At 43.6% G+C, this 20805-nt stretch overlaps 1 protein-coding gene across 1 annotated transcript in view; it reads right to left on the bottom strand.

Annotated features, from left to right (window-relative positions):
• Positions 1-17462, bottom strand: part of LOC124723068 (protein obstructor-E-like) — a 50268-nt gene extending 32806 nt beyond the window's left edge. Inside the window, exons 1-2 of the mRNA XM_047248244.1 lie at positions 17389-17462; positions 710-910 (exon numbers count right to left, since the gene is read on the bottom strand). Of these exons, the coding sequence (XP_047104200.1) occupies positions 710-910; positions 17389-17443 (256 nt within the window). The 5' untranslated portion in view covers positions 17444-17462. The remainder of the gene's footprint in view (positions 1-709; positions 911-17388) is intronic.
• Between the last annotated feature and the right edge of the window lie 3343 nt (positions 17463-20805).

Genomic DNA, 20805 nt, shown 5'->3' with positions numbered 1-20805 from the left:
GTACCAAAAGTAGAGACTCTTCGTGCTCGTATTGTGGACGGCTGTGATACAATACGCCATTCTCCAGGGCTGCATCAGCCCATCAGGGATTCCATGCGACGGAGGGTGGATGCATGTATCCTCGCTAACGGAGGACATTTTGAACATTTCCTGTAACAAAGTGTTTGAAGTCACGCTGGTACGTTCTGTTGCTGTGTGTTTCCATTCCATGATTAATGTGATTTGAAGAGAAGTAATAAAATGAGCTCTCACATGGAAAGTAAGCGTTTCCGGACACATTTCCTCGTAACATATTTTCTTTGTTTGTGTGTGAGGAATGTTTCCTGAAAGTTTGGCCGTACCTTTTTGTAACACCCTGTATTAACATCATAATTACTGTTTACATTTTAGGCTGATTACTTACTATCTGCTACGTTACGTAAAACGAGACTGATGAACCTCCAATGGCCGACTTGTCAACAAGAGTTTGTGTCAGTGTTAAAATTTCGTAACAATGCATTTGCTGTTTACTAGTCCACACAAATTCTTTGCAGTAATTCTGCTTAAAAAATTTGTAAGTTAAAACTAAATACTAAAAACAAGTGTTTCTGCAATCATTTATGATAGGCTAAAAACTATTTAACAGAAGTATAGAAAGGGCCATTACAACGACTTCTTTTCGATTCCAGTGAATAGTTGAACAGAAATGGCAGTAATATGTGAAGCTTACGCAGTTCTATTCTGTCACCGCAGTCGACGTTGAAAGGCTGGTCGCACTTGTTAATCTTGCGGATGAGGGGGTCGAAGACGAGTCCGTCCGGACACAACTTCTCCGTGGCGACCCCGTCACGGCATTCGTAGAATTTGTCGCACTGGCGCGAGTCCTCGAACACGCCGTCTTTCTCCGGGCATTTGAAGTTGCTGGCCGCATCTGAAACATTTTTTGCTCATTAATCCTCTGCCACCAACAGAGTATCCTTCAGACACGATAGCTACAACACATTCCAACATTACTTGTCCTCGACCGAATATGTCTACACCACTGCATAAAACTTCATTGTTAAAGTGTGTTTCATTGGGATCACTCAAATAAAGAAGGTAGAGAAAAAGTAGCAAGGGATTCTTAGAAGAAGAACAATAGGTTATGTCCATCCATGTAAGAGGTAAAACATCAAACATTTCTAGGAAGACGTACTACTAAAACAGAAATCGCGGAAAGATTTTATCTTACTACATATATCATCAAGACTGGTAATTTCCATATTTTAGACTTTTCTCTTGATTTAATATCGTCATTTTATACGACATACTATAATATCTGCCCCGTCGGAAGTTCGAGTCTTCCCTAGGGCATGGGCGTGTGTGTGTCGTCCTTAAACGTAAGTTAGTTTAAGTTGCATTAAGTAGTATGTAAGCTTAGGGACCGATAACTTCAGCAGTTTGGTCCCATAATATCTTAACACAAATTTCCAAATTTCCTATGACATCTGCTGCGGAAAGGCATTAAGAAATCCAATGTTACGCACACTAAGATTTTTTTTCTAAAAAAAAAAAAAGAAACGTGTGATGCAAATTGGTCACAAATTGACACTCATACAGGTATCAATGAAAAATTAAAAACTGTAGATTTTGGCGGCCGACAAATGAATGTGTGGAGCTGCTGTGCAGTTTCACCACGCAGCTTTGCAAGCACAGTAAATCGGGGACATGTTGCTACCAGGGCATAAAATCTTTGCGAACTTCACTCCGTGTACTCAGCTGTACAGCAAATATGCCTCATAGACAGGCGTGTAAACAATATACGCAGATGAATCTTCCTGGCAGATTAAAACTGTGAGCCGGACCGAGACTCGAACTCGGGACCTTTGCCTTTCGCGGGGAAGTGCTCTACCATTTGAGTTACCCAAGCACGACTCATGACCCGTCCTCACAGCTTCAATTCCGCCAGTGCCTCGTCTCCTACCTTCCAAACTTCACAGAAGCTCTTCAGCGAACCTTGAACTAGCACTCCTGGAAGAAAGGATATTGCGGAGACATGGCTTAGCCACAGCCTGGGGGATGTTTCCAGAATTAGATTTTCACTCTGCAGTGGAGTGTGCTCTGATATGAAACTTCCTGGCAGATTAAAATTGTGTGCCAGACCGAGACTCTTCTTTCAGGAGTGCTAGATCTGCAGAGAAGAGCCTCTGTGAAGTTTGGAAGATAGGAGACGAGGTACTGGCGGAATTCAAGCTGTGAGGACGGGTCGTGAATCGTGCTTGGGTAGCTCAGATGGTAGAGCACTTACCCGCGAAAGGCAAAGGTCCCGAGTTCGAGTCTCGGTCCAGTACACAGTTTTAATCTGCTAGTAAGTTTCATATCAGCGCACACTCCGCTGCAGAGTGAAAATCTCATTCTGGTAATATACGCAGATGTCATCATTTGAGAGAGGATGCGTAGTTGGACTCAAAGAAGTCTGTTGGAGTAATCGACGAATCTCTCGACATTTCAGTAGGAGCGATGCTACTGTTCTACGATATTGTCAGAAATGGGTGAACCATGGCCGAACATAGCATCAAGAAGGAAACAGTCGACCTAGAGAGACGACAGAACGTGAGAACCGAGCAGTCGTCAGAGAGGCACTTGGAGTCCCGATTCATCATTATCATCGACCCGGCGTGCAACTGACACTTCAGTGACCACAGTGATTATTATTAGGCGACTCAGAGAAAGCGGCTGAGCTCACGGAGCTCCTTGTGCCAACTACCATTGACCTCTGCGCACCAACAAGCTCACATGAGCCGGCCGGTGTGGCCGAGCGGTTCTAGGCGCTACAGTCTGGAACCGCGCGACCGCTACGGTCTAAGGTTCGAATCCTGCCTCGGACATGGATGTGTGTGATGTCCTTAGGTTAGTTAGGTTTAAGTAGTTCTAAGTTCTAGGGGACTGATGACCTCAGCAGTTGAGTCCCATAGTGCTCAGAGCCATTTGAACCAAACTCACTTGAAGTCATGTCAGGCTCATTTGGCCTGGAATCTCGCTGACTGCAGTAGAATTCTCTTCAGTGATGAGTCACGCTTCGAAGTGAGCCCAGATGACAAGAGGAGACATGTCTGGAGACGCCCCAGACAGCGGTGAGATACCAGCCTGACTGCCCCCGCCATGTGGTACGACAACCAGGAGTGAGGGTGTGTGGTGGTGTTTCATTTCATAGCAGGACGCCTTTGGTTGTCATTCGCGAGATCCTTCCATTACAACGGGACGTCGACGGTATTGTACGCCCAGTTTTGTTGTCTTTCATGGCAAGTCATCCTGGATTTACATTTCAGCAAGTTAATGACCTTCTGAACAAGGCAAGAGTTTGTACTGCTTGTCTTTGTGCTTGCCAAATCCAATATTTTGCTGGTCGGACTAGCCCAACTGGACAGAAATTCGCGTTTTTTTCTTGGAGTGTACTTGACTCAAACAGCTAATTCCATCAGCGGTCGCCGAACTCGGCATGCCAGTAAGCATGACGACATGAAATTCTAAGGTTCCAGTATCGGGATATTGTACCTGAGCTTCTGGGACCGCATTATTTAGGAACTGATCGATATTAAAGGATCGAGTAATTTAACCAAAGCGACGAACCCTTAATGATAAGAGGCGCAGGAGCTAGCAGCCGGGGAGGGATAAACCAATTTCAGCCATTGTAAACAAGATATTTCCGCTGAAATTAATATTGCAGAAAACCAGTGATATATGAGCACTGATTGGGAACAGTTTATAGGTAACTAAGTAAAGGTAAAATCAGTAAATTAATAATCAATCTATGTTCAAACTAAAATAAAAGATTCTACAGAGTATTTATTGTACAAAAATGAAAATTAATTGTAGGGTGGTTTAATTAAACTTTCTCTACTTGAGAGGGCCCCCATGAAGAACAAGTGATCGTAGGACAATGAAACATTGTGGAAACATTTGTAGGGACATGCAGAAGAGGAATAACGAACGAACCATTGATAGCAACACGTTTTAGTGTCCACATGAGAGGGTTCAGATCTGGTGATACTGGTGGTTAGGAACGATGGGCCGGTGATTTGGTTTTTTCCAAAATTGTTACAGAGTATCAGAGTGATCTCACGAGCAGTGTGAGCTGGAGCTCCTTCATGCATCAAAACAGTTGAGTCCAAAGCACCTCTCTCCCGAAGAGCACGGATCTCCTGTTGGCGAAACAGAACACAGGCTGGCTCTGAGCACTATGGGACTTAACTTCTGAGGTCATCTGTCCCCTAGAACTTAGAACTACTTAAACCTAACTAACCTAAGGACATCACACACATCCATGCCCGAGGCAGGATTCAAACAGAACACAGTAACATGTGTCTTTCACGCTGCATACTCTTGGTCCTTGGGGTCCGAGTACCTAAAACATAAATGGACCAATCATGAACTGCGGCGTGAAGCCACACCAAACAGTGACGCGTTCACTATGTAGGGGAACTTCATGGACGTTCGTTGGCGGTGACGATCGCCAAATGCGACAGTTGTGAGTGTTCACTGCCCCAGTAAGCGTAGTGTGCTTCCTCACTCCACAAAGTGTTCCAAAGGCACATATGGTCAACTTCACCCCTTTCAAGAACCGTAAGAGCAAAGTCTACTCGAATGTCTGTACCACGTGACAACAGTTGTTAGGCAACGTGAAGTTTCTACGGATACCATTTCACAACTGTTCGCAGCAGTTTTCTAACGGTAGACCGCGGAATGTTCAGCTCTCGTGCACAGCTTGAAAATCGCACATTATGTTCAGCATTCTCAGCCCTGGCAGTAGTAACTTCGCCAAGAGTCTGTGGCAATCGGGGGCAAACCGAATCACTGACCGATCCAAACTGCGTAACCACCAATATCACCAGATTTGAACCCTCTTACGTGGAAATTTGTGTCTTCCAATCGTTTATTCGTTATTTTTCTTCCACGTGCCCTTACAAATGTTTCCACACAGTTTCCTTGTCCTACGGTCATTCATTTTTCATTGGAGCCCTCCCAAGGAGAGACAGTTTAATTATAAACCACCCCCTACGTTTTAGGTTCCCTTTATACCTGCAAGTAATTTGATTGCTTACTTACTTCTTATCGTGAATCATAAGAGTGTTTCCTTAGAGATCAGATAATTTCTGCTCTGTGTCGTTGCGCACACAAGAAAAGTAATTTTAAATCAAATTTCAGCATACCTAAGGTGAACTGCATTATTATTTAATTACATTGTTCTTCTTTGTCATTCGCACTAGGTGTCAGGAGCTATTATTTCACTGCTTCTCAGAAAATTTCTTCGAAGTTTAGCTGAACCACGCGACGCTACTTAAATCTCAGCAATTTAAGCCATTCCGTTTCAAGTATTTTCTGTGTATAGCAACGTTTCATTTCCTAAGAACCATTACAACTCTTTCCGCTAGATTCTTTCTTTTCTTCATAATGCAAGCATCGAGTCCCTCCAACACTGACTGATAGACTTATCGCTTGCTCAAATTTTTGACAACAGAAAGACACACAAGTATTACACATACGCACTTACATGCCTCCACAAACCCTGGCGTTGAGCGTGATGGCTCAGTGGTTACGAAATGGAACTCATATTCGGGAGGATTGGGGTCAAAATTCTATTCGGCAGTTACGAATGGATATCAAATATAAGTGAGTCATAATATGCAGTGTTTCTTGATAATCTGTGTTGTCGGCCAACGAACATGAATAGTAATGAAGAGCACTTTGAGTGTATGTGAAAACATGAAGAACAAATAAGTGGAGCAGGACGGTGGGAAAAAATGTTTCAGGTGGTCATTTCACGGCAGCTCACCTGCAAACCGACATGTATGTGTTTCTATGTATGTGTTTTTATAGAAGTCGTCTGACGATGAATGAGTAAATTCGAAACCAGCAACAGTGTTTTTTGGATACTGTTAACCAAAATAAAATTGTAGCTGGTTGCTTCTGTACACTGTCAACGTTCTATATGACATTAAAAGTCTGCGGTAACTATGTCAATGGTGAGTGAACTTGATTCACTAGTCTAAAAATTAAAATTTGATAAATTAGAAGTTTCTGATCTGGGATACAGTGCGGTGAAACCAGAATCTCAAGAATCTACGCCTCCCCTCCCCCCACCCCCGTTGCACGAAATCGTGGGAGGTGCGTAGATTCTGGTTTCAGGGAGGTTCGAGTAGACATAATGGTGTCTATTAATGTAGGCATTTTATCAGCAATTTTTTAGAACAATAGTCATCTATAGTAACTGTCATGGTTTGTTGTTACGTAACTCACAGTCTGCAGGTGCCATCTGCTGAGAGCTGCGTGCACTAGTCTTGGGGGCCTTGTATGTTTTCATATCCAGTGTGATGTGTGCAACCAGAATATGCACTAAGCCTCCGGCATGTTTATGATAAGCTTTACTGTAGGCCTGATCCCGTTTGGTTCATATAGGACTGTGACGCATCCCGTAATAAGGTAACCTGCCGCTTCCTTCTTATTTCCAGTGTGGGTTGTCAAACGTTCAAATGTGTGTGAAATCTTATGGCACTTAACTGCTAAGGTTATCAGTCCCTAAGCTTACACACTACTTAACCTAAATTATCCTAAGGACAAAAACAAACAAACAAACAAACAAACAAACAAACAAACAAACAAACAAACAAACACACACACACACACACACACACACACACACACACACACATACATTGCCCGAGGGAGGACTCGAACCTCCGCCGGGACCAGCCGTACAGTCCATGACTGCAGCGCCCTTAGAACGCTCGGCTAATCCCGCGCGGCAGTGTGGGTTGTCAATTTAGGGACAAAGTAGGTTACATTTTTTTAAAATATGTTTCGGTCATCTTCTGTTTTCTTCTATTTACAGGACACCGCGCAGTGTTTGAGAATGTTGACTGGACTATACTCTTTGAAATTGTGAAGGTATCAGGGATAAAATACGGTATCGAAAGGTCTTTTGCGACTTGTACCGAAACCAGACTGCAGTTACACGGGTCGAAGGACATGAAAAGGAAGCTGTGGTTGAGAATGGAATGAGACAGTTTTTCAGCCTTTGCCAGAAGTTATTCAATCTGTACCTTGAGGAAGCAGTAAAGGAAACCATGGAGAAATTTGGAAAGGGAATTAAAGTTTTTCAGAGACGGCAAAGGATTCGGAAAGACCTCTGAATGGAATGGAGAGTGTCCTGAAAAGAGCGAAAGTAAAACGAGGCGATACTGATGGAATTAGATTAAGAAATGAGAAAACAAAAGTAGTAGGTGAGTTTTGCTATTTGGGCAGTAAAATAAGTGTGATGGTAGAGTAGAGGACATATAAAATCAGATTGACGACAGGTAAAAAAGCATTTATATTTCTGAAAAGGAGGAATTTGTTAACAATTTCACAAAGTTGCATTGTTATGGAGATGTGGTCCTGTTAAATGAAGCAAAGAAGAACATTTTATGAATAGAGCTCTGTTGCTATAACACTTCGTTTACATTAATGGAGTCGCGTCCAGGAATTGAATGCGTGACTTTAATGAGTTTAATCATTTCATAACTCGCATATGTCCCAAGCTGCAATTTTAATAATCTCTAAATGGTTTAGCTGTGACATAGAGCGCTATATAAGTAATATACAGGGTGTTACAAAAAGGTACGGCCTAACTTTCAGGAAACATTCCTCACACAGAAACAAAGAAATTATGTTATGTGGACATGTGTCCGGAAACACTTACTTTCCATGTTAGAGCTCATTTTATTACTTCTCTTCAAATCACATTAATCATAGAATGGAAACACACAGCAACAGGACGTACCAGCGTGACTTCAAACACTTTGTTACAGGAAATGTTCAAAATGTCCTCCGCTAGCGGGGATACATGCATCCACCCTCCGTCGCATGGAATCCCTGATGCGCTGATGCAGCCCTGGAGAATGGCGTATTGTATCACAGCCATCCACAATACGAGCACGAAGAGTCTCTACATTTAGTACGGGGGTTGCGTAGGCAAGAGCTTTCAAATGCCCCCCTAAATGAAAGTCAAGAGGGTTGAGGTCAGGAGAGCGTGGAGGCCATGGAATTGGTCCGCCTCTACCAATCCATCGGTCACCGAATCTGTTGTTGAGAAGCGTGCGAACACTTCGACTGAAATGTGCAGGAGCTCCATCGTGCATGAACCACATGTTGTGTCGTACTTGTAAAGGCACATGTTCTAGCAGCACAGGTAGGTGGAAGAAACTAAAATGAGCTCTAACATGGAAACTAAGCGTTTCCGGACACATGTCCACATAACATCTTTTCTTTATTTGTGTGTGAGGAATGTTTCCTGAAAGTTTGGCCATACCTTTTTGTAACACCCTGTATAGACCCTAAAAATTTGCAGCGTAACATCAGTTTAAGATTGACAGCAGCAGGTAACGAACTGTGCTCTTCCGGAATGTACGCGACATTAACTGGTTGGTATTAGCGGCTAAGATATTATCGGAGACGCTTGTGCAATTAATCAACTTAATCTAACGCTCAGCCAGCCGCTGTGGCCGAGCGGTTCTAGGCGCTTCAGTCTGGAGCCGACCTGCTGCTCCTGTCACAGGTTCGAATCCTGCCTCGGGCATGGATGTGTGTGATTTCCTTAGGTTAGTTAGGTTTAAATCAAAGTCTATGGGACTGATGACCTCAGATGTTAAGTCCCATAGTGCTTAGATCCAGCTGAACCGTTTGAACGAATCTAACGCTCAGCTGTCATTATCTCGCTCACAAGCAGTAGAAAGGGTATCTTTCCTGGAAAAATGGCAGTCCTCATAAAAGATCAGCGTTACTCGAATATTTTAATGAAAGGAACTCAGCAGCAATCATTACGAGAAACGAGCCAGACTTCATGTGAGTGCCAAAATCATAAGTGCCATCAAACGAAAGAAAAGAATATTTGCATGTAACGTTACGTCAACGACGACCTCTTTAGAGACTGAGCGAAAGCTCATATCGGATAAGGATAACGCAGGAAGTCGGCAGTGATTTAGGAAAACCACGGGAAACTTAAATGTAGGTAGCTGTTCGTAGATTTGTGAACCTATACTTCCGAATGCGAATCTAGTTTCTTAAAAATTACGCCACTTCGCTCGGTACAAGTAATATACGATGACGTTGTTCTTCGTCCGTTCATATCGCTTAAAAGTTAAAGTATAAATGCGTTTCGAACAAAGCTGTCACGTCATTATTATGCTGCAAACAAAGAAAACAGATTCTTTATAGATAATAAGCGTTGCTAATATTCTCCGGTCCGCTTGGTGGATACGCAGGCAAATTTATGCTTAAAGTGTCCTACGGTTACTATGTTCTTGAAATCTTCTCGTGGCCGGCCGGTGTGGCCGTGTGGTACTAGGCGTTTCAGTCTGGAACCGCGTGACCGCTAAGGTCGCAGGTTCGAATCCTGCCTCGGGCATGGATGTGTGTGATGTCCTCAGGTTACTTAGGTTTAAGTAGTTCTAAGTTCTAGGGGACTGATGACCACAGATGTTAAGTCCCATAGTGCTCAGAGCCATTTGCACCATTTGCGCCAAATCTTCTCGTGGCGTATATCGTAGACTTAGAATAGCCTTTCTCAAGCCAAAGGAAGCGCTTCACGACTCCTGAAAAAGATGACAAAGCTGACAACATATGGATCGAAGACGTCCACAAATCACCACCCGCGGAACGAGGAAAAGAAGCCTTTGGTGAGACAAAGGTCAACCGAACATGAACATCGAAGGAAACGTTCCGTGTATAGACTGGATAAAGTGTGAAATTGTGCAGAGGAAGCGAAAGGTTTGCTGTGCAATCAAGTGATTGTAACTGTCCGCTGACGCACCAAGGTCGTAGCCGGGAATGGCGAGTCGTTCGCACGTGTCCTTCGTACCGCGACCCGTTCTCAGACGTGCGCTGCCAGCTTAGCAGCTTCGCCTGCATCGCCAGATAGTGAGCTTCCTTTCATATTGCTAAACTGTCTATTCCAAAAATTGAATTTAATTAGTCTTTTCTTCACATTCAATGGGATATAATCGTTCTTAGCTAAAGGTTCAAAGGTGCAAATTCTTCGCTAATTCTCTGCATCTCGGCCGCGAGATGACAATGTGCCATGATAGTCGAGAAATAACATTCATAAAATATGAGATAACCTCAATGTTAATTGCTTTTGAGTCATTGTTTAAGTTTCCCGTTCCTTATGAGAAATGTACTAATTACTGAGTAACTGCCAAACAATAATTCCGCTATTATCATTCTTCCCCACTCTTCAGGTAAAATTGGCATCTTTTTTGCTGATTTAGTAACATCTTCTCCTCAAATCTTCCAATTTTTCCATGTAAATATCGTTCTGGAAAACGGGTGAATTTCTGTAGAGTATCATAGTAATTGGAAGAAGGGAATGCGAGAAACTACAGAAAAGCGAAACCAAATTTGGATTTGGAAGTGAATCGGTATCCTCTTGAATTTAAAATTAGAGGGGTAACTTGCGAGGTATGTCTGGATGTGGTTGAGTGAGGTACACTTTCACGGTACGAAAATATATGAACGACAAAGAACCAGGAAATCAGGAACGTAAACATCTACATGATTTTGAAAACTGAACACATTACTAATCCGGCGTATGTCCGCGTTTCCTGACCAGACGATTCAATCTACGTCTACGATTTCTATCTCCCACTATCGCTTCTTTTTTTTTTCCTTTTTTCTCAGTTGTCACTAATGTCTTCCTCTTCTTTTTCTTTTTTTCTTTTTCAGAACTAGATGGTAGAGTGGTCAATATAGCTCAAATAATAGCCCGGCTATCCAGATCTCGGTATTCCGCAGTTTGCCTACATTGGTTGAGGTGAGTGAGGGGTAGGTTTCTTTGGATATGACTGCCTATTTTCTTCTCCATCTTATCCATTCAGATCTCTTCCCCTTGCAACACAGATTCCCAGGAAGCAGTCGAACTCATCCCTTAAAAAGATAGAAACGGTTTTGTGTGACAAGCCTGGGAATCAAACTATTACTTGTCACGCTTCGTCTCTGTTATAGATAAAGTATTGAAACCCCTCTACTCGTGCTTCCGAAAGCTGGTTGGTTTCAGTAAGAAGTTAATGTGCAAGGGAAAATTTGTGAACTCTTTTTCTATGCCTATTTCTCGGTTTTCCACTTGGCTGCACAAGAGAGGCGAATGTTGTATGAAGAACAATTTAAGATTGTGCTCACGTCACGAAGGGAAAAACAAGTACAATCGTAGAATGTCCGAGTGGTGTAGTTGCATAAGATGACGACGCCGGGAGTCCCGTTTTCCGGGATCAAGCTGTTACGTAGAGGCCTTGGCATTTAAACGGGTCTCATCCTCACTTTCACGCTAAAGGACAACACGAAACGTCGTTAGTTTGTGGCAGGGGGAAAGGTGGGAAACAAGCTTAGGAGAAGATGTTACTGAGACAGCAGAGGTCGTCTTAAACACTATAGCAGAGTGCGATGCGGTAAGCGATATTCAGCCAAATAGGTGGGTGGGCCAGATTTAATCCGTGCTCCGAGTTAGTGATTGTCCAGGGAGACGTTGTGTGAGTGTGATTGCAAGGCTTTTTGTCATACCCCTTTAGTCTAATGTAAGGTTCCCGAAATGCACAGAATATATACAACACCCGAGCAACAAAAATATGAAATTCACAGGGCAACATCTATACGAACCGCAGAAGAGATGTTTAAATTATGCCGGTCTGGTATAAGCGATGGCGATGCAGCAACAGGAGCGTTACCTGGTCGCCACATACTGTGATGTGCGCCTACTTATGAACTCTCAGGCTGCACAATAAAATCGGAGCAACGGAGGGAACATTATACAAATAAATAAATAACTCGTTTTCATCAGTACCTCGTTTCAACATTGAAGCGATGACAATTTGAGAGTTGAACCATTGCACCTGGGTAGGTCTTCCGGGTGTCCACCTTGTGGACCTCAACGTTTCGAAAAAGTGAGAGTATGCCAAGGGAAGAGTAATTTGCAGTAGGGAAAATACTCGTAATGCCGTTAGTTACAGGAGATATTAATGTAACTATGGTTATATTAAATACAACTACGAACTCGGCAGTTGAGAAGCCCTCTAAGAGAGGCATGCAGTGCTCTAACACTTGTTAATATTTGCGGTGAATCGTTCCGTAGAAATAGCCATTAAATACTCTAAATCTGATTGCCAAGCTGCTCTCAAAATGCCGCCACTGCCGTCATTAACAAATTTTATTTCATTTAACACCATTGTTCAAGAGTTCTTAAACGCCACAAGAAAATTACAAGGTTCCATTAAAAAATGCTGCTGTATCTACTTTTTCGCTACTTTAAAAGTATCTAAAATACTAATAACGTCCATCTTTCGTGATACACCCTGCATTTCTAATACAAGTACACATTAATTTACGAAAGATATCGATTATCTGTTAAGAAGCTACTCCCTTTGTCCTCATTCCAAGTGGCCATTATCAGGATATACAAGAATGAAGAAAAATATTGTTGTATAAAATTTCCAAGTGTTTCACATAGGACAGAGAGTTCATACTCTTCCAACAGACCCGCAAAACATACAACACCCGTGATGTTAAAAGTATCGCAAACGAAATATATTATTCAAAACAAAAGTCTTAGTTTCAGATACTTGCACAACTGAAAGAGACTAGTGAACAGGATTTCATCGTCAGGGCTCTTAATTATTTTCTGGCGAAGAAATCCTCATATTACGTGGAAACAGAAAAAGTAACGTGTTTGAAGGATCTATTTCTGAAGAAAAAAATTACCTTTTCTTTTAATGTTCACATTATCGCATCTCAGAATCAGAATTTCTTCCTCGTAATGCCAAAGGCCACCGAGCAGTACAGCGAAATCGCCAAAGAAAAGACTTTCGTACGTCACCAAGGCCCAGACTGCGTGTGTTTCTGGTGAACAAGCTCGTTACAGTTAGCAAATCACGTCGCGTCTACGGTAGCCGAGCGGCCCACTAAGGTCGCCCTGTGGCTGCAATTGCATCCGCATTTCCAACGACTGGCAGAGCTCAGCTGAACCTCGAACTCTTCCTGAATCCTTGAGCTGTGAAACCTGCAGGCACTGCCATCTGAACGCCTTCAGTCTGCAGGCTTGTACCTGGCATATATCAGAGTGTCTAGATATGCGCTCTCGAAACCTGCAGCGAAGTTCTGACGCGAGAGCCCTTCTGCGCACGAGACTGGGGCGTGTAGCGCGGCGCAGCTGCCGGGACACGCCCAGCGGTGTGGCAACCGCATTAACCTGCAAGCGAGCTCCTTTCCAACTCACCACCACTCTCGCTTCACGGAAGTCTCCTTCAGCTAACCTCTTATAGCTTATTCTGGCCCACCTTTCAAGACCCAGCTCGTTATTTCTCAGTTGGCACGCTCTACGCTCCAGTCAGGATACAACTGAACGACGTAAGCAAGCCATATCCACAGATTAACGATAATTTTCTAATGACGAATCGTATCGAATCTATAACAATACCTCTGGCAAAGCATTGCTTTTTCTTTTTTTTTTCATGCAGCGTCAAGGTTTGGATATACGGGAGACACTAACCGGTTTAAAAACAAGTACTTCCATTATCGAAAGCATACGTCGTGACTACATATGTTCCACTAGTAGTCTACCAAACCAAATCTGTTGCTCTGAAACCGATTATCCTCCAACAAATAAGACAATAGAGGTAGTGACTGCCACACATACAAGTTTAAACAGCTGTGGATTCGCGCCATTCTAACGTCAAGATGAAGAAACTAAAGCGTTATGATTGGTGTTGGTCAATAAAAACTGTTCTGCAACTGATCCTCAACTGACCCTAAGACAGAAATGAATCGGTCAACATCCAGTTTGGTTGCTAGTGGATCTACAAGTTAGATTTAGTTGCGAAACTTCATCTCGGAGGCGTATTTCAGCTTGAGACTCCGCCAGGATTACAGGCATGGTTTGGGAAGAAATTGCAGCAGTTCATACGTCGGCTAGCAATAAACGAGTTCAAAAAGAGTGTGACCGACTGCAGGTTTTCCCAAAACATCCTTCACGTCCACAAACGTTGTGTGCGGTGTTTAGAATGTATGAGGTGTATCAGTCACTCTGATCTGTTAGGGGTACTAGTACGAAAACATCTAAGAGGAAGAATTTTTAAGACCAGAATTCCTGTATTTCACAATATCATGAGGGGCGATCAAAAAATTTCCTTTCTAATGCTACACTAACCCCTGGCCTACATGTCGGTGCTCATATGCCCACATCGGAGTCACTCTGGGTTTCATACGGGCTGCAGCAACGCCCTCAAATACAAATTTTTTGATTGCCCCCTTGTAACTTATTTACCATATAGAACGTCTATCTTTCATAGCTGTTGACGGGGAACGTTCTCGATACTTTTATTCCGTCTACTATGTTTAGGGGAGCATAAATATTAGTCGCTTCACTACTTACAATATCTGTGAGATAGTGTGTCTCTGAGTAATACCGTCAGAAAGGGCAATTACACACAAGATTTCGCAGCCGTTTCTTTATACCACACCTTCTCAAAAAAAAGACCAGCCATACTGACTTAGGTTTTCTACGATTTCCATACATCGCTTGAGGCAAATGCCTGGACGATTCTGTTCAAAAGGACTCAACTGATTTACACTCCCATCTGTCCCAATCCGAGCTTCAGCTCCGGCTGTAATGTTGTCTCTGAGAAATTTTATCCTTCCTCCTTTCCTTCTAGACAAACAGACATGGACTACTTAGCGACTTCCATTAGGAAGTTACTGAAAGGTTTGTTTTTGGCCCCTTACAGAGAGAGTAATTAAATCCAAGCAAAGTGAGTGGAAAGGCAGCCCAGACGGACTAGGCAGCTGCTTTGCGCAGCAACCTCGGTTACAGACGTGGGCGGAGCAGAAAGTTACCGCTACTCTGAATACATTGCAGCCTTGACTGTCTTAGGAATTACAATGTGCCGTTTCATAGATAGATAGACGTTTAACGAATGTTGCTCTGACTAACAAAATTTTGGAATAGTTCGCGAGAAATTGTAAGTAACCAGTAACGACTACTCTTTTCCGCTGACTATTAAATGAGCATGTTCAATAGCAAACTCTGTAGGCATAGTTCCGCCTGAAAGCTCTTTGCATATCGTGGAAGTTAGGGTGAATGCAGATGGAATGTGTCTTTAGCATGATTGTCTATGACTTAACAGATATTCGTGTAACGTTATGCATCTCAGTTACATTCTGCTCAACGAAAAAAGATTACAGACTGTCAAATGAAGTGACTTCAACTTATTCGTTATGGATGGCATAATACTGGAGGTTATAGTAAGTTTCGGTTTTCGTACACTAATAATAATACTAGACTTCAGCCAATCAACAATCCTGCGCTGGAACATGTCAGCTGGCGTGAAACAAAGGAAGAAAGCTGTAAGTCACTCAAAGGGCGTTTCCAATTTCACAGACATTCGTGTAGTAAAATTTCGATCAAAAATATTTCTCGTAATGTAGTATAAGTATTAGCATCACTTGGTATTAGATATTACATTCGTAATGAATAAATGACAATTTTTGAAGCATTTTCATGTATATTCTCAGACTATATTCGTCTTGTAAATCTGTCCTAATATATTGTGATGCCGCGCGGGATTAGCCGAGCGGTCTAGGGCGCTGCAGCCATGGACTGTGCGGCTGGTCCCGGCGGAGGTTCGAGTCCTCCCTCGGGCATGGGTGTGTGTGTTTGTCCTTAGGATAATTTAGGTTAAGTAGTGTGTAAGCTTAGGGACTGATGACCTTAGCAGTTAAGTCTCATAAGATTTCACACACACATTTTTATATTGTGATATGGTGGATAAATTCTAAATTTTATCTTATTTACACAATAATTCCCATTTGCTGTAAAGTTCAGTAGATAATTAACGCAACGGAAAGTTGAACATAGGTACGTATGCCAAAGGAATTGCCGTGCAAGGCATCTAGTACGCTGCAGACAGCGCCAAGGCAGGAGAAGAAGCAGGTAAGCGCAAGTGGGACAGGTCCCGTAACACTGTGACTTCATCGGCGCGCAGAAGCCAGTAACGCGTGTTACGTGAAGAAGTGGACGGGCAAGATTTCCTATTCGCTTGGACTCCAAGTCGGAGTCGACAAGAACGAAAAAATAAATCCCTTCACCTCCGTTAATACTAACGGTTATCTCAAAATATGCACACGGTACAGCCTACCCTTTTCCAGTTTTAGTTCAAATTTATCTCGACGATTTTCCGATGCATATAAAAAATAGTTCCGTTTCGAAGAATTTCGCAGGGAGGTAACGTCGAATATTTTAATCAGCCGTATCAGGCAGTTTCGATGTTTTTCACTTAATCTCTTGTTTTATTACTTGTTTTACTTCTTTTGGGTTATTACCCAGAAGAGCAAAACTAATATAAAGTACGTTCTACAAATCGTATAAAACACAGGGAGGTGTGTATTGCAAAAAACACTAATTTAGCACATCTTACGAGTCTTAAATCTCATGTTCATACTCTCCATGCAGTTTACGTCAAAGAAGTGGCGATGTTTCGACATCTACAACCCATGCGTGATTCCAGCATCATTTAGCTTTATCAGGCACCCGATTTCGCTGAATAAGTATCTCGAACTAAACTAAATTGTAAATTATTTGTGAAGGATTCATACAACAAATCATTTGTCTTTGAAAAGTGTCATATAGAATATACAGTTGTCTCAGTCGTGTTAGGCTAGGACGACATTCACTGAAGCAAAAGCTCGTTTTGGCGGTCCTTCGCTTGCGGCGGCAGAATACACGAGGGCCAGAGATTTTGTTCGTTCGAGCCGTGGTGGAACATCGATGCATGTATAGCAGCTGCTCTATTGCGACCTCTTTGCGAGTTGATGAAAGAAAGCGCCGGGTTCCATGCGTTGGTCCAGACTTAAACCGCTATCTCCAGCAATTAAATCCTTCGCTAAACGAATTTCCACTGCTTCTTTCTCAGAAAGACGAAGTCGACTCTACAATTTCGGCACTGTCATACAGCACAGCGACGGGGCTCCTGTGTGTAAAGTAACGAATACGGGCGCTGTATAGCTTCAGTGTATTAGCTCCCTCGGATGGTGGAAGAAAGGAATACGTCTGAAATGCCAGTCGAAGAAATGGAGTTTCTGCGGCTGCATGTCGGACCGGTCGTTACGCCGCGAAAATATGACGATGCATCTCTACGGATAGTTCGTAAAGCAAATATAGTCCCGGACAATAAGAATGGTCTCGAGGGATAAAGAAATGTAGACGGTGGTGTTGCGAGAACGTGTTACCCTATCACGACCGATCGCCGGTGAAGGAAAGCAGCGTGGGGAGGGCCAGGTATTGCGTTGTGTGTCAGAGAGGAAAGGTGCGCCGGGGCTGGAAAAGCGCGCGCTGTGCTGGAGCTGGAGACTCACGGGCGGCGACGAGCAGCAGCGCGAGGCAGCAGCAGCGAGCGGCGGAGGCGGCCATGGCGGACTGAGGCCTGCGCGGCGCGCGCGCGCCCGCACCACGGCTCGCTTTCTCGCCGGCGCCCCACTACCACCCTCCGCGCCGAGCTTTCTCTCGCCGAGCGGCCCTCCGCGACATTCAAAGGCCACGGCCAAAAGTTGACGCTTTCTCTTTCACTTCTTTCGGCAGCATCCCCGCTGCTTCATCGCCACCACCACCACCAGCAACGCCCCCCTCCGGCGCGGGAAGAACCCGGTAGTCGCGACCGCCGTACGACACCAAAAATTATGTGTTCTACTAAGTTCGTCTGCTCGTTCTGCACGTTTCCATTATTTTGAGAAAGTTTACAGTAAAAGACTAAACTTTCGCGAACCAGTGAGATATTCCATCAGCAGACGTTGCTCACCTCTTCGAAAACGATGTTTCGGACACCTCTGTAAACCTCTTGGGGTTTTACACTCAGGCGGAATAAAAATTTGTCATTCTGATGGAAATGAGCCGGCCGGGGTGGCCGAGCGTTTCTAGGCGCTACAGTCTAGAACCGCGTGACCGCAACGGTCGAATCCTGCCTCGGGCATGGATGTGTGTGATGTCCTTAGGTTAGTTAGGTTTAAGTAGTTCTACGTTCTAGGGGACTGATGACCTGAGAAGTTAAGTCCCATAGTGCTCAGAGCCATTTGAACAATTTTTGGGATGGAAACGTCATAATGATACAAGTCGTTGACCCAGGGTTCAATTCTCTGTGGAACCAGTTTGTTCCTGAATCTCCTAATCCCATAATTATTACCTTCCGTTACCCACATTTTTAACATGCCATGGCTGCTCTCCTTTAACTATATACAGGGTGGTCCATTGATAGTGACCGGGCTAAATATCTCACGAGGTAAGCATCAAACAATGGAAAAAAATGGAAAATTGTACTGAAATGCAGGAGGATCTGCAACGAATTGACGCATGGCGCAGGGAATGGCAATTGAATCTCAATGTAGACAAGTGTAATGTGCTGCGAATACATAGAAAGAAAGATCATTTATCATTTAGCTACAATATAGCAGCTCAGCAACTAGAACAGTTAATTAAATAAATTGTCTTGGAGTACGCATTAGGAGTGATTTAAAATGGAGTGATCATATAAAGTTGATCGTCGGTAAAGTAGATGCCAGACTGAGATTCATTGGTACAATCATAAGAAAATGCAATCCAAAAACAAAGGAAGTAGGTTACAGTACACTTGTTCGCCCACTGCTTGAGTACTGCTCGCCGGTGTGGGATCCGTACCAGATAGGATTGATAGAACAGATAGAGAAGATCCAACGGAGAGCAGCGCCTTCGTTACAGGATCATTTAGTAATCGCGAAAGCGTTACGGAGATGATAGATAAACAGAGGAAGACTCTGCAGGAGAGACGCTCAGTAGCTCGGTACGGGAATTTGTTGAAGTTTCGAGAACATACCTTCACCGAGGAGTCAAGCAGTGTATTGCTCCCTCCTACGTATATCTCGCGAAGAGACCATGAGGATAAAATCAGAGAGATTAGAGCCCACACAAAGGCATACCGACAATCTTTCTTTACACGAACAATACGAGATTAGAATAGAAGGGAGAACCGACAGAGGTACTCAAAGTACTCTCCGCCACACACGGTCAGGTGGCTTGCGGAGTATGGATGTAGATGTAGATGTAGAAACAAAAAGACTACAAAGAACGAAACTCGTCTAGCTTGAAGGGGGAAACCAGATGCCGTTATGGTTGGCCCGCTAGATGGCGCTGCCATAGGTCAAACGGATATCAACTTCGTTTTTTTAAATAGGAACCCCCATTTTTATTACATATTCGTCTGGTAAGTAAAGAAATATGAATGTTTTAGTTGGACCACTTTTTTTGCTTTGTGACAGATGGCGCTGTAATAGTCACAAACGTATAAGTACGTGGTATCACGTAACATTCCGCCAGTGCGGACGGTATTTGCTCTGTGTAACATTACCCGTGTTAAAATGGACCGTTTACCAATTGCGGAAAAGGTCGATATCGTGTTGATGTATGGCTATTGTGATCAAATTTCCTAACGGGCGTGTGCTATGTATGCTGCTCGGTATCCTGGACGACATCAGCCAAGTGTCCGGACCGTTCGCCGGATAGTTACGTTATTTAAGGAAACAGGAAGTGTTCAGCCACATGTGAAACGTCAGCCACGACCTATAACAAATGATGATGCCCAAGTAGGTGTTTTAGCTTCTGTCGCGGCTAATCCGCACATCAGTAGCAGACAAATTGGGCGAAAATCGGGAATCTCAAAAACGTCGGTGCTGAGAAAGCTACATCAACATCAATTGCACCCGTACCATATTTCTATGCACCATGAATTGCATGGCGACGACTCTGAACATCGTGTACAGTTCTGCCACTGGGCACAAGAGAAATTACGGGACGATGACATATTTTTTGCACGCGTTCTATTTAGCGACGAAGCGTCATTCACCAAGAGCAGTAACGTAAACCGGCATAATATGCACTATTGGGCAACGGAAAATCCACGATGGCTGCGACAAGTGGAACATCAGCGACCTTGGCGGGTTAATGTATGGTGCGGCATTATGGGAGGAAGGATAATTGGCCCCCATTTTATCGATGGCAATCTAAATGCTTCAATGTATGCTGATTTCCTACGTAATGTTCTACCGATGTTACTACAAGATGTTTCACCGCATGACAGAATGGCGATGTACTTCCAACATGATGGATGTCCGGCACATAGCTCGCGTGCGGTTGAAGCGGTATTGAATAGCATATTTCATGACACGTGGATTGGTCGTCGAAGCACCATACCATGGCCCGCACGGTCACCGGATCTGATGTCTCTGGATTTCTTTCTGTGGGGAAAATTGAAGGATATTTGCTATCGTGATCCACCGACAACGCCTGACAACATGCGTCAGCGCATTGTCAACGCATGTGAGAACATTAGGGAAGGCGAACTACTCGCTGTTGAGAGGAATGTCTTTGCACTAATTGCCAAATGCATTGAGGTTGACGCACTTCACTTTGAGCATTTATTGCATTAATGTGGTATTTACAGTCCGCAGCTTGTGATCGTGCGGTAGTGTTCTCGCTTCCCGCGCCCGGGTTCCCGGGATCGATTCCCGGCGGGGTCAGGGATTTTTCTCTGCCTCGTGATGACTGGGTGTTGTGTGATGTCCTTAGGTTAGTTAGGTTTAAATAGTTCTAAGTTCTAGGGGACTGATGACCATAGATGTTAAGTCCCATAGTGCTCAGAGCCATTTGAGCCATTTTTGTGGTATTTACAGGTAATCACGCAGTAACAGCAAGCGTTCTCAGAAATAATAAGTTCACAAAGGTAGATGTATCACATTGGAACAACCGAA

This window comes from Schistocerca piceifrons, chromosome X (assembly GCF_021461385.2).
Source record: "Schistocerca piceifrons isolate TAMUIC-IGC-003096 chromosome X, iqSchPice1.1, whole genome shotgun sequence".
Classification (NCBI taxonomy): domain Eukaryota; kingdom Metazoa; phylum Arthropoda; class Insecta; order Orthoptera; family Acrididae; genus Schistocerca; species Schistocerca piceifrons.
Note: the sequence above shows the minus strand (reverse complement) of the source record. Positions and strands in the feature narration are given on the sequence as shown.